Raw genomic sequence first — 14,763 nt, 5'->3', positions numbered from 1 at the left:
GGAAAATAAGCAGATGATGTGATGTGTTAAGATGGACTATTAGGTTCTTTCTTGGTGTTGCAATATGAAGGCAAAGCAAAAGGAAGATCTTGTTGAATGAAACACTTCTGTTTGAATGTGAAACTGAAGAGCCTTTTTTTTCTCTTTTAAACAGTTAATTTCCAGCTGCTGCAGTAGTGGAATTACTTGCTAACCTCCAGGCTTGTGATGCAGTTGTTTCTTTCCTGCTGTCATGGGGATGGTAAGCTGTTCTTGACATGTGTCATAAAGTGATCAACTAACTTTAAATATTTACTGCCATTTGTATGAAAGCTCATACACATTGTATGTTTGTGTTCACATGTGGAAGGTTTTCCACAGTTTATGTAAGCCTTGACTGCTTTATTGTATGAAAACTAAAAGCCCTGTCTTTACCAGCCTAAAGTCAAGAATGACTGAAGGCACCTAGTGCTGGAATCTCTAGCCCCATCTCCATGCTAGCATTAAAGCCTCTTGTCACTCTGCTGTTGTGTGCTGCTGCTGCATCTTCTGAGCTTTCTTCTTGCATCCACACCTGGCACCTACAGCAGTGCTGTGATGGGACTTCTGTGGATGGAAGCTAGGTTCTTAGGAATGGGAGATGATGTCCCTGACAGATCACACTGGAACTACTTAACTGAATGTAGTGGTGAAATTTAAAAAGAAAACTAGCTGAAGAGACTCTTGTTAGGATAATTCCAAGAGCTGTTGGTGAGAAGAGAGGAATACATTCTTCTTCACCCCTAACACCCAGGGTGAGCACTTAGAGAGAGATAAAAGAGATATTTTATTAGATTATTTTGGAAGGCGATGTTATAAGAACGTAGTCAGCTACTCTTGGGATCCCCTAGAAGAGAGAAAAGAACTAATCTAAAACTCTAAAACTGTAGGGAAGAAAATGCAAATCAGCTGATTGTCAATATACCATGTTTTGACTTTCTTATGCACTGGGAAATGTGAGGGTATGGGTAAATCCAATCAGCTGTAAGACAAGAAACCACGGTGAATCTCCAAGGATAACTGGTAAATTAGAATACAAGGCTTGCTGTGGTAAAAGAAAAGTAACATAATACTCTTAGGTAAAGATCTTCACTATTCAATAACAGAACTTAATAATAACAGAATTTAATAATAACTCTACTCTGTTGCTTACATATTTTTCTTGCTTCATGAAATATATTTATTAGTGTTGCTCTCCCACGCCTTTTAAGTTTGGTAGGTTCTTATTTGGATGTTTAGTGTCAGATGATGTTAATGACTGTGAATGTTATGATTCATCTCAGTTTGAATTACTGAGTGTGTGGGCTGAGTTTTCTCTGACTTCAGGCTCCCGCTTTGCGTCTTGGCAGTCCTGAGCTTAGTTTATAATATGAAAACTCATGTACAGCTATATAAAATTACAGGAAAATAAGTACTGACATTACCTCTTGACTTTTTGTGAGGCAGGTAGCTGTGGGATGTCTGCAGGTGGAGGTCTTTCAGGAACCTGATGCACGCTGTCGAAACTAGACAGGTTAAAAATGTGATCATTTTTCCTTTTCCTTTCCCTTTTGTTCTTTAATTTCTGCCAGTCTTTATTGTAATAATTGAATTTATTTAAAGGTCTTGCATGGATGTTGAAATACTTTGACATTTTGTGTTTCCAGAACAGTACGGGAAAAAAACCCCAAACCACAGAAGAAAAAAAATATGAAAGGCACATTAGGGTATAAAGCCAATAGGTAGGAGTAGTTAGAACTGAAGTATAATTAGATATGCCACATTTGAGATACAGGCTGGCTGTTTAATGTTAGTTGAGAATGCTCTTCCTATTCATTCTGATAGTTTGGCATCTTCATTTTACGTTTAACTGTATGGTGACCTAGTTTATAAAAAGAGCCGTGACATCAGCGATTCATAGGAATCAGCTAAACATGTTGTCTTCTGCATGTTATGTAAAGTGTTTAAGAGTGGTGGCAGAACTCTGGTGCTTAAAATGTTAAGTCCATTAATTGTGTTGGATAGGACTTTATTTTTGAGAAGTGAAACTCAACTCAGTGTTACAGAAAGCTGAATTTCAGATGTCTCTACTTCAAAATGACTGCATAAAAGCAATATGAAGGTGCCACAAGAACAATGTACTTGAAAATACTTACTGTACACTGTTAATTGTTTGAGATGTCCAGTCATGTAAATAAAAATGGCATTAGTTACGTTTCTCCCATACACTCTTGAAAATTTCATAGGCTCTTGAGAGCCAGAAGTACTGTGATGGTTTGTGTGTTACACTCCCCTCACTCTTATGAAATCACAAAGACTAGACTCAGCTGAGCTGAAAATTAAGAATGAAGCTTTATATTTACAGTTTAGCACAACATACAAGCAGGTATTTACAATATATACAGCTATATACAGAAATATGCAAGGTAAACAAAAAAACAGGATCACAAGACCCCTCCCAGAAACCATAGTCCCCACGAGGGGTTCCCACCCACACTTTCACCTCCTTTCCACCTCTCTATCTTATCCCAGGCTTTGCCTTATGTTCAATGTGAGTTTGGAGGACTGGCCAGGGAGATTAGAAAGCGGACGGATTAGTTACACAGACAGCAGGTTAGGGAGAAAAGTGCAGGCAGCCAGAAACACACAGCAACTCTGTTATCAATGTTTATGTTCTTGTTTTTGTATGTCAGCAACCCTATGAGTGAAGTAGACATCACCATTGTTTCCTTTTCACAGCCTATAATCTACTTTCTCTCAGTAAAATATCTTAGTGAGCCTCAAACTAGCACAAGTACTTGACCAGTCTTGTCCTCAAAACAACAGAGTAGTACTTGATGAAATTATCATTCCATTTCCTTTCTTAGGAAGCTTGTCTGATATTTCTCCTGACTGAGTGGCTATATATCCTTTTAAAATCATAGAATCAACCAGGTTGGAAGAGACCTCCAAGATCATCTAGTCAAACTCATCACCCAGCCCAATCCAGTCAACTAGATTATGGCATTAAGTGCCTCATCCAGTCTTTCTTGAACACTTCCAGAGACAGCAACTCCACCACCTCTCTGGGCAGCCCATTCCAATGGCAAATATCTCTCTCTGTGAAGCACTTCCTCCTAACATCCAGCCTATACCTCCCATGGCACAACTTGATACTGTGTCCCCTTGTTCTGTTGCTGCTTGCCTGGGAGAAGAGATTGACCTCCACCTGGCTACAGCCTCCCTTCAGGTAGTTGTAGACAACAGTGAGGACACCCTGAGTCTCCTCTTCTGCAGGCTGCACACCCCCAGCTCCCTCAGCCTCTCCTCACAGGGCTGTGCTCCAGGCCTTTCACCAGCTTCGTCACCCTTCTCTGGCTACGTTCCATATCTCAACATCTCTCTTGAATCGAGGAACCCAGAACTGGACACAGTACTCAAGGTGTAGCCTGACCAGTGCTGAGCACAGGGTAAGAATAACCTCCCTCATCCTACTGGCCACACTGTTCCTGATACAGGCCAGGATGTCATTGGCTTTCCTGGCCACCTGAGCACACTGCTGGCTCATGTTCAGCCTACTATCAGCCAGCACCCCCAGCTTCCTTTCTACCTGGATGCTCTCCAGTCACTCTGTCCCCAGCCTGTTTCACTGCTTGGGGTTGTTATGGCCAAAGTGTAGAACCCTGCACTTAGTCTTGTTAAATGTCAGGCCTCTGCCTACCTATCCCTCTGCAGTGCTCTTCTGCCTTCCAACAGATTGACACCTGCTCCTAGCTTGGAAAAAAAACCCCAAACATTCAAGAAGCTACTTTTTCATTTATAATGAGTTCTGAAATCTGTGTTCATAAAGTGAATGTAGGATAGTTAGTCCTTTAAAAATATGGTGGTCTTGTGTTTGAGAACACAAAACCTTTAGCATTTAAAATATTGTTTAACATTTTAAATATTGTTGAAGCATGCACACCACATCAGTTCGAAGGCTCATGTGGCCTCCTGGATCGCTGAGATTGGGGTGTGAAGGCTGTACAGGGAAATCTGCAAGGACCAGGATACTGTGGTGATGCTCACTGGAGTATATTCTCCAGTTTCCAGCAATATGTGGCCAGGGATTCTGAGAAGATTTGGTATCTTTGTGGGTGGCCTTTAGTGAGTTTTAATCTTCCTTGAAACGCTTTAATGACCTTTGAAATGTAAACTTCTAATATGTGCAGTATTTGATCAAAATGAGTTTTGTGCTGGAATTGCATGTTTTGAGGAATACTTTATTTTCTTTTGAATCTCTTGAAACCAGAAAGTTTTACTCATCCTCTTGCACCAGAAGTAACAATTACACACTACTTGCTTACACCATCATGATTTTTAAAGGTTTGCCATGTGAATCCCTGAGCTGTCATTTCCGCTCACATCTTTAGCCACCTGTGGCTCCTGAAGGCCATTCTCTCCGCTCGATTTATAATTCTCTCCTGCATCAATTCCATTTCTACCATATCCTTTTGACTTGCTTGAATCAAAACAATATGTGGTAATCAAAGTCCTGGCACAGTGATTGCATACAATGACATCACAGTAATCATTTCTGGTGGGATTTATTTTGGGATTATGCGATTTTGTTTGGTTTGTTTTTAAATCTGTGAGGCCTTGGTTGCTTTTTGTCTCATGCTGACCTGACATTATACAGAATTGCCTATCATGGCTAAAGTTCATTTCTAATGGATAATGATTCAAAGGTCATTATACACACCTCTATGCATTAATACAAACTGTTTATTTTTCATCTTTCATTTGATTTCTTCATTAGACAATGTCTCACTGTTCTCCAGATCATTTCTGTCAGATTTTGTACTCTATGTGCAGACTTAACTACCTCTCTTTTCACCATGTTTTCCAAATCACTTGTGAATATATAAACTCCATGAAGTCCCAGTGAGATCCTTGATCATTTGTTCCACTTAAACTGATTGCTGAGTCTTACTGTTACCGTTAGTTTCTCCTCTTAATTAGGTGGTGACTCACATTATGAACTGTCTTCTTCCATGCAACTTGGTCTCCCTGAAACATTTTGAGGACCTTGTTGATGAATGCCATTTGGAAATCCACACTGACTAGATCAGTGTAGGAACAATTAGAACAGATCTCTCTTGCCTGTGTATTTGTTTACATCTTCAAAAGAACCTGAATAAATTCACAAGGCACAATTTCTCCTTCTGAAAGCTGTGTTAGTACTTTTTCTCTTTGATTGCATTCATACTTTACTGTGGTTTTATTTTGTTGTCTTATTTCTGCTGGTTTGCCTGACATGATTATTTTTTTTTCTGGCCTGAAGTTGCAGGATCCTCGCTGTAGCCCTTACAAGAAATTCAGTTTACTGTTTTCATTTTCTATTCCTGCGCTACAAGATGATGATAAGTGAGAGGTTACACATTAATGTAATTCAACAGTTGTATTTTTTTACTTCTTTAGTGCTGTTGAAGGAATACAGTCTGTTCCTAGAATCATAGAATCAACCATCTTGGAAGAGACCTCCAATATCACCCACTCCAACTTATATCCCAGCCTTGTCCAATTAACTAGACTATGTCACTAAGTGCCTCATACAGTCTTTTCTTGAACATCTCCAAGGGTGGCAACTCCACCACCTCTCTGGGCAGTCCATTCCAATGGCAAATCACTCTCTCTGTGAAGAACTTCTTCCTAACATCCAGCCTATACCTCCCCTGGCACAACCTGAGACTGTGTCTTGTTCTGTTGCTGGTTACCTGGCAGAAGAGGCCGACCACCACCTGGCTACAACCTCCCTTCAGGTAGTTGTAGACAGCAATGAAGTCACCCCAGAGCCTCCCCTTCTGCAGGCTGCACACCCCCAGCTCCCTCAGCCTCTCCTCACAGGACTGTGTTCCAGGCCTCTCACCGGCTTCGTCACCCTTCTCTTGACATGTTCCAGTATCTCAGCATCTCTCTTGAATTGAGCAGCCCTGATCTGGACACAGTCCTGATGACTTATCATAATTTTGTGCGTTTGTTTGATAGCCTGTTCCTCTAACACATCACCATTGAGACAGAATAAACACTTCCTCTTATAAATCAGGTACCTACTTAAACTCTTGTGTTATTAAAAATAGACTGAAAAAAGGCAAAGTATTCTCCTTGCCAAATCCTCTAAACAATTCTTACATAATCGTAGTTTTTTGATAGAGTCTCAAGTAAGCTGTCTGCTTGGGCTAAAAAGTTTAGTATTAATTTCTATGTCTTCAATGTACCAGAATTTACAATCTTGTCTATCTAATCATTTGCTCAAGCTTGCACCTTTTTAAAAAGCATTCTTTCTTTGCTAATTATAATAGTCATCTTTACCTGCTGCTTTAATTAAGGCCATGATATCTTTCCAGGTGGCATGGAGTCCACTTCTCTTTTAAAACAGTTCCTCTTTTGGAAATTAATCATAGCTGTAGTACATTTCCATACTTTGTTGCTCTCAGAAGGAGATCAGATCTGAGTATATTATGCAGACTGCTATCGAGTGGTCCTCTAGCAGAACTGTTTTGATCTAAGTTCTGTAGACTGCTTGTAATTAAGCCAAGAGCAGCTTTCCTCTTAGGCAGTAACTTCATGACGTCAGTAGCATCTCTTTATTCCCATTGCAATTTACAGCATAATACCCAAGTCTCCTTTTATTTTTCCTTTGTATCCACAGATTGTGATTTCCCTCAGTGTGTTGCAGTCACACTCAGCCATTTTCTGGGTGATTGGTAGTATGGATATAAGAATACACTTTCCCACTTAAACCTTAGCCGTCAGTCCTTTGGGGTTTTATATTAATCATTGCTGCAAGTAACCTCGCTTGCTTCACCTCCAGCAGCAGTCCTCTGTGGGTTGGGTATGGCTTATTCTGTTTCACATCATGTGGGTTCTTTTTACTTGTGCTGTGATCTGTAAAGCTTGTGGAAGAAACCACTGTCTTCCTGAAGCAGTCTCATGCTTTTACCCAGCTACAGCAAAAACTGTTTAAAGCATTCCTAGAAATGTGTAGAAAATGACATGCTCCTACTGTGGCATTCTGACATTACTTTGAAAGAAAACCAATCTTCTTATAACCTGCCTTGTCACAGAAGCAGTAGATGGAAAAGCCCCAGAGAGATGCTAAATTTCATTAGCAATCAATTTTCAAATGGTTTATCTTGTGTACACATCTGGCTAGTCTTCAGTGATTCTTTTCCTGCTTCTTTCAATAAGACACAAATAAAACTCCTCTTGCAGAGTAACTAGCGAAACTTCCCAGCATTTTTTCATACTCTATTACAATTTTTACACCCGGAAATGCATGCTTCAGGTGTATCTCCAGGACTGGGTGAGTTTAGAAGCTACTGCAAGTTGGGAGGTCTTTTGCCCAAATTTGAAACAGAATAAAAACTCCAATTCCTCAAATAGAAGTTGAGGTGGAAGAAGAATTAAACAGAGAAGAATAATTTGAGATGGTGGATGTACATAGAATTTCAGAGGAAATATGGTGGATGTAGAAAGTTGAGAGTTATTTTGGAAATTGGGGATAAATATATCTTTTAAAGAGGTAGAAATGCTACATGGTAGGGAAGGAGGAAAATAGGTGAGAAGTATTAAAAACATTTTGGAAATACTGGTCACTTATATCTTTAAAGTCTGTTCCAGATACAGAAGCAGGTTCTACTTGGCAGGTTTTGCCAAGCAGAAAATGAATTGAGATGATTTTGTACTTTTTTTAGATGATGCAATGTTTTAGGTGAGAGAAGACATTCCGTTTAGAGCATTTTTTTTATCTTTTGAAACTATCTAACATTATTAAAATTATAAGCAGAAGAAAAATCAGAAATCAGGTTTCTAAATGCCATGCTTGATTTTCAAATATGTGCGTGCAGCAGTGCCACATGAGTTTTGGAAATCTCCCTCTGCCTCTTAATTATTCAGTGCTTAATTGGTATTATAGCTGCTACTGGGCCAATCTACATGCAAATAGCAGAACGTGTAATTAGAAAGGCTGTAACCCTTCTCTTAGCAAGTGGGAATCAGTAAAAATGGAGAGGAGAGTTTGTAAAAGTGAAAGAAATGAAGATAAATTTATAATTGAATAAAAGCTCTTTGTTCATAGAAAAGGTGATTATTGAGCTTACTACAGAAGGATATTGGTACTATTTTAATGTGTGAAATGACACATAAATTGGTGACTATTTCTTCTATAAATCCCAGCTTTTCTTCTGGCCATTTCAAACCCCAGAATTAATTGCATAATATTTATGTGGTTTGATCTTGAACTTGGCTCCTTTCGTGGAAAGTTAAAAGCTGCTTTTTTTCTTTTGCTGCTTGGTACAAAGTAGTAACATTTTCTTTCATCATTCTTCAGTATTCATGACAATGCATTTAGCTTAATTACAACCCCATATAGTTACCAATATTATAATTTCAGGTGTTTTTTTTGTTTGCTTTGTTTTGTCTTTTCACAGAATGTAAATGAAGAATGATGCAATATTAATGCTTTCCATGTACAGCTCCACAAGGATCTTCTGGAAGGAGTTACAGTGAGATACAGAGTAATTTTTCTCCGGTACTATGTGGTGAAGCAGAGAAGCTGAAATTGTCCACTTCTGTACAGGCCAAGGACTTAAAATGTTTGTTGTTTTGTGAGCAGAAGCAGTTCTGGAGTGAATTGAACTTCTGAAAATGCGGCCATGGACTGGTTCCTGGCGTTGGATTATGCTCATCCTCTTTGCTTGGGGAACTTTGCTTTTTTATATTGGTGGACACCTGGTACGAGATAGTGAGCACCCAGATCACTCTAGTCGTGAATTATCCAAGATACTTGCTAAACTTGAACGGTTAAAGCAGCAAAATGAAGACTTAAGACGGATGGCAGAGTCTCTCAGGTAGAGTCTAAAACTACAGCTTTCCATAGAATGGTTCAAATATGAAATGCCAGAAAAGAAATTCTAAGAGTTGTTGAGGTTTGGATTTGAGGTTTGATAGTTTGGAGATTTTTTTAGTAAAATGATTAACATTTAAAAGGAAAAGTGTCTTAACTGGTGCTGTACCTAACTGAGAATGCATTGCAAAACCTTAAATGTATATTTAGCTTTGTTCTAATATAGTAGTTATTTAACAGTCATTCTTTAGTGGTGTCCCAGTGTTCCTGTCACAGTAACAAGAGTTATGTAGGTGATTACTCCTCAGTGCAAACCAATCACTTTTTTACATGTCTCAATGTATTAACTGGAAGAGCTGGTTTCAAAAGTGCTGAAAAGTCTTGTACAGCTTGGTGAACATAAATGAGTACCTGCTGAAGACGAGCTGCAGTTAGCTGTTGCATTATATGAATTCTTTTAACTAAGATGTTTCTTTTCCTTGCTGTGCTGCTTAACTTGTAGCAATTCTTATAAAATAGCAGGATCATCTCCCTTTTTATAATTACTTTACAGTATAGATGGATATGATTACAATTCAAAGTGCTTTCTTTCACCATTTCAGGCAGCTTTTAACTTCTGGTATCTCCCTTCCTAAGAGCTTGCAGGAGAGAGCTGCTTAGACAGGGTGTGTGCCAGAGTCACACTGGACCCAAATATGTCAACATCACCTCACGTAACCTGAAAGTGCTGATGGATCATGGGCATAAATGCAGATATGTTGTAGGAAGACAGAGAAGAGCAAGGTTCAGTATGGAATTTGCAGAATGTGGGAGAGTGGTGTTTATTTCTAAAATCTCCCAAGTGGGCTGAATTCACTGGTGATCTCTTTCATAGCTACACACTCGCAAGGACCAGGACGTGTGTGCTGCAGAGTCCTGGCCAGGATCACTTGTGTGGAACATGGACAGTAAGGGGTACTGGCAGGTACCTCTTCATCATGTCACTTAGATGGTTCTTGCATGGCAAGGAGAAACTGATTTTGGACTTTCTTTTAATATCCTTCATGAGCAGATGCTATTTTGGATCTTCTTCCTTGCCATTTTACTTTATAAACCGCAGTATGAATAACAGAATTGCACAAATCTCTTGGTTTTCCTCAGTGGGCTGTTTTGTGGTTCTAGTCCTTTTCTTGTTACCTAATCTTTCAGTCAGTTCACTGAATGAAAACTTCATTCAAATTAAGTCAGACATACAGACTTTTTAGCAGTGACATGTATTCGTTTTCACTGGAGCCTGCTCTGATGTTTCATCTGGTGCCTCCTCTCCCTTTTGTGCACAGCCAGGGCTATTTGGTTGGTGGTCTGGGTACAATTCCCTTCTTGAGTGCAGTGTCTTGTCATGACACACTGTTCCTGCTTTCTGGAGTGCACTGTCAATACGGCTGCATGCTTGTGAGCCTTCTTAGCTGAGAAAAATCAAATGTCTGAGTGCTGAATCGGTGAGACCTGGAGAAGTACCTGTGCATTCCCAAGGTGCCACACAAAGGTGGGGGGGACATGATGACCCCACTGCTCTCTACACTAAGCAAAGATAATCTTCACCTTGAGTAATACGGCCATCAGTGGCTGAGCAGGCTGCAGCTTTCTAAGCTGAATTTATTCATACAAGATAATAGCAGCATTGGCAGAAAGCTTAATATATTGTTGCTGACCAAATGGTGCAATCTAGTGTGCTGCTGCAGAGAAACTTAGACAAGAATGTGTATTTCAATAAATAAGGTATCTTTAAATTCTTTTACTGTTAGACAAGAATAGTCATCCTTAGGGTTTCTTGCCTCAAAGTGGGGAATATTTGGCCTTGAATGTAATGATTACCACTCTACACATTTTCAGCCCCCCATGTTTGGCTGACTTAATAATGGCTGTATTCCACACTCACTGAAATGTAACCATTTCAAATTACAGAGTGACTAGAAGGGACTAATGTTGTTTATTTTGCTGCTGACACAGTACGCTTTTCCTCTCAAGGAGACAGTAGAAATAGGAGATGCATAGGTACAGGCTAAGCTATCTTTTGGGCAGTGATGTTATTTCTAAACACCTTTCTCTGTTTTCCCAGTCTGTCTGTATTCAGATAAATGTGACATTTTCTGTGCCAAGTTTTAAATAATAGCTTATACTGCTGCTGATTTTCCATGAGATCACTGCTGCTATGAACATATATTAAAGAAACAAAACACTGCTTAGCTTCAGAAATTGAATTGGAATTAGACGGAAAAAAATTACTTTTTCTCCAGTTCATGTCTGAAAGTGAAGACATTTTTTTCCCAGGATTTTCTGATCAAAGATGGAAATGCTGAATATGAATTAATTGCTAGATTTTTTTTTGGGGGGGGGGGTGGTGTGTACTGAAAACTGTACTGATGCTGGCAGTGAAATCTGGGTGGTTAAGATTATAGTCTTTACATCAATGTCGCTTTCAAACATGAAAGCTGTGGCCAAGCTGGATTTTGTTACACTGATGTAAAAACTTGGGTTTGCTGCCCTTCTCCACTAAGAATCTGTAGCTAGAGAACTAGAGGGGGTTTATTCTAACAGAAAAAAAATCCCACTTTTTGCAATGAAGATACAGGATTAAGCCAATGTATGAATTTAAGCACATGTCAGTTTTACCTCTAAGATTACATTGAGAGGAGTTTAAGCAAGAGGAGAGTGACTGCCTGGGAAATTGTAACAAAAGGCAAGCATCAGATCAACTACGCTAGTTAAAGTATTTTCACTTATTTACCTAAGGCTTTCAGATGGTAAAAACCTCCAAGTCAGCAAACTTTATTTTGGTGGACTAAGAAGCTTTGAATGGTAGGAATTTATCTCACTGTGCCTTAAATAATAGGTAGTTTGGGCAGAAAGGGAGGGAAAAAATGGTGTTGTTACAAGATTTAAGTAGATTAATGGGAATTTTCACAACAATCTGTACTTCTATTTTGCATTTAGAGAAAACTGGGACTTTTGTCTTTAGTTGCACTGAGACCCTAGTTATATGGTTATACTGAAATGTATTTTACACTTTTCAGTGGCCTAGCATTGCCCACCGAAAAAGGTTCTTGTGACATCTGTGACTTCATTTGCACCTGATCAAAGTGTAAGCTCTGGGATGGGTGCACATGGGAGCTGGGCTGTGCTTAGTCACACCCAGCCATCCATGACTGCCCGTTTACAGCCTTTTCTCTCCAAGATCTGGCTACTCTTTTCCTGCCAGCTCCTGTAGCAGCTCCTCATCCCCAAAGACAACAAGAAGAAAAACAGACCTTATATGCATGCAAAATCAGTCATTCAAAAACTGAGCAAAGTCGTGTCTATGACAAAGCTTGCTTAGCCCTTTTTTGCTGTTTGATCTTGGAATTGCTCCCCTGGTTGCTTCTTTTCACACAGGATATTTTGAGAAGTAGAATTAAGGTTTTAGGGCAAAAAGGGGTTTTGTTTTGATCCTGTGGGGTTTTTTGTCTGTCTTTACCTTCCTCTCCTTTTTTTCCTTGTTGTTTGATTATGTTTTTATCTTTCCCCCCAACATTTGTATGTTTTCTTTCATGGGCTTCATCGTGTCCTTCTGACTTGTTAATATTTGTACTTTATTACCCATATTGGTTAGGAGTAGTTTATATTTTTTAAGGATTTTTGGTGAGGTTATTTTGAGATAGCTTTTAGGACATCTTTTTTCAAAATTGCCTGAAATAAAAATACTTCTTTAGGAACTAAGTACACTTTTGTGGTGCTCTTCTGATGACTGGAAATGACTTCAGGCACCACTTGGTTTTTACAGTGCATTGAAAAGCTTTGGGTGAGAAGTTACTGTAGCTTTTTCTTTTTCCATTATGATGCTTTGTAAAACCTTCCTTCTGGGCTATAAAAGAGGGACGCAGATGTGTATTAGTGATGCAGAAGATAAATGGAATTAAAGGTGTTTTGTATTGTCTGAGTTCTAGAAATCACGTGCATGAATATTGTGGCATAATGAGACTTGGGGAGTTAACCACAGTCTGTCCATGTTTATGAACAATACTGAGAGAGCAAATCTGGGCTGATTTTAGAAGCAGCCTAGATCCCATTAGTGCAAAACAGTAACAAACTCAAGCTTTTTACAGACTGTTCTATATCCAGAAGAATTGGAAAAGCCCTTTCAAGGACACTTCTTACAGATGATGTAGGTCTTCCAGCCAAAAGAGAAATCTTTACTACGTTTTTTAAAAGGGAAACTCAATAGGGAATAGTACTTGAAGTGCTACATTATGTTTCGTTGTTTGCCAGTAATGTAGTTTTACCTGAAAATTTTAAGTCCTAGTGGGATCACCATATGGCTGCTAAAGGCTGTCACTGTTGCATCAAAATGATGCAAGGCTTTTATGAGAAGAGCTTAAAATTACTGGTTTTCGTAGATAGAAACTGGAGAAGTTGTTTGTGTGCCTTCAGCTGGATCCTAGATTTCTGTTTTTGCAGTATGTGGATGGTTGATGGTATTTCATGTGGTGCTTTGTGTCCTGTTGGGTGATAGCCAAACCTTTATCTTTTATGGTGTATTAGCAATACCTTCTCCTGGAAGACATACCTGGTAGTATAGGTCCAGCAGCATCTGAGCTCTCATAAATAGAGAATCTTGTTCAGTGTGCACAGATTGTGTTCGTATTACATGTACTTCACATTCTGTACACATTGACTTTCTGGAGTCTGCTAAATATGACACTTGGGAGAACCTGCCATTTCTAAAATAACTGTGATAACCTGTTTCTTATCTGAACAGGGTCATGTGTTATAAAGTAGAAGAGAAGTGGAAAAGGGTAAAATTCAATCAAATAAAACCAAATCCGCCAGTATTTCTAGACCATTCTCATAGTTCTGAATGTAGCTTCAGAAAGAAGACACAACAGTTCAGTTTTGAAAGAGCACTACAGTTGCTTTACTAGCTGCAGTGGCAGCTACATTATAGGATCTAAATCAGGGTTAGATAATCAGAAATAAATGTAGTAAAGTACTTCTGTCAGTTACTCTGGGCAGTTGTTTGTCTCAGTAAGCCTGTAGTAAGCATTGAAAGGGACACGGTTACAAGCACATCTTTGGTTGATGGAAAACTAAATATTGTTTTGAAGGACCGTTCTCTATTCTTGTATTCAAAGTACTTGGGCTTTGAAGCTGAGGGTACTGCAGGCTAATGTGTGAGGAAGGAAAATTGTTGAGCTCCGTGGTTTGTACCTCTGTGCTTTCCACTGGGGTTTGTGCAGCACTGAATCAGGGGAAGGGACACATCTCCAGGGTTTGTACAGCAGCACTGGTCAGGGCTGTGCTAGTTGGAATTGATAAGGGATGCTGCTCACTCTTCATCTTCAGGTAATGCTGAAAGCTATATTTACTGAGGAGGTTTTATCTTGGAAGGGTGAAGTGACAACTTAATTATTTTTGTTTGTATATGTTAGTGGTTATTAATAATTAAACATACTTTTCTTCTTGGGAGGAAGAAAAAAGTGAAAGAAGAAAACCTAATCATAATAGGCTTTGGTCAGTTATGAGCCATCCAACTCCACACAGAATTCAGAAAGATCTAAATGAAAAGCAGAAAATATTTGAGTGTGAACTTGTGAAATGTGGTGTTTTTCATTTTGCTGATAAACTAGTGTAGGTTTTTATATACCTTAGAAACAGGAAAAAGTTAGAATAGTTTTTATAATTTATTAGGTTTTGAATTTTTCACAATTATTTTACACAGTATGGCAGTTCTTGCAGCTAAACTGAATGTCCCTCCATTTAATTTGTGAATGGTTCTTTTTATATCTTAAGAGATTTAGATTAGAGAACGCTAATTTGCCATTGCCTCTCTTTTACCTGAAGGTGATGAGAAAGTGGCTTTGGTGATATGGATGATATTCCCAGAA

At 39.0% G+C, this 14,763-nt stretch overlaps 1 protein-coding gene across 4 annotated transcripts in view; it reads left to right on the top strand.

The window, feature by feature from the left end:
- FUT8 (fucosyltransferase 8) overlaps positions 1-14,763 on the top strand; it is a 113,656-nt gene that overhangs the window by 45,659 nt on the left and 53,234 nt on the right. For 3 of the 4 annotated variants that reach the window (XM_064144457.1, XM_064144467.1, XM_064144476.1), the window contains 2 exons: positions 155-241; positions 8,448-8,867. In XM_064144457.1, the coding sequence (XP_064000527.1) occupies positions 8,665-8,867 (203 nt within the window). In that variant the 5' untranslated portion in view covers positions 155-241; positions 8,448-8,664. Of the gene's footprint in view, positions 1-154; positions 242-8,447; positions 8,868-14,763 lie in introns of those variants that run through there. The other variant, XM_064144494.1, reaches the window with a different exon arrangement.

Source organism: Pogoniulus pusillus, chromosome 1 (genome assembly GCF_015220805.1).
Source record: "Pogoniulus pusillus isolate bPogPus1 chromosome 1, bPogPus1.pri, whole genome shotgun sequence".
NCBI classification, from domain to species: Eukaryota; Metazoa; Chordata; class Aves; order Piciformes; family Lybiidae; genus Pogoniulus; species Pogoniulus pusillus.
This window is presented reverse-complemented; position numbering and strand designations above follow the sequence as displayed.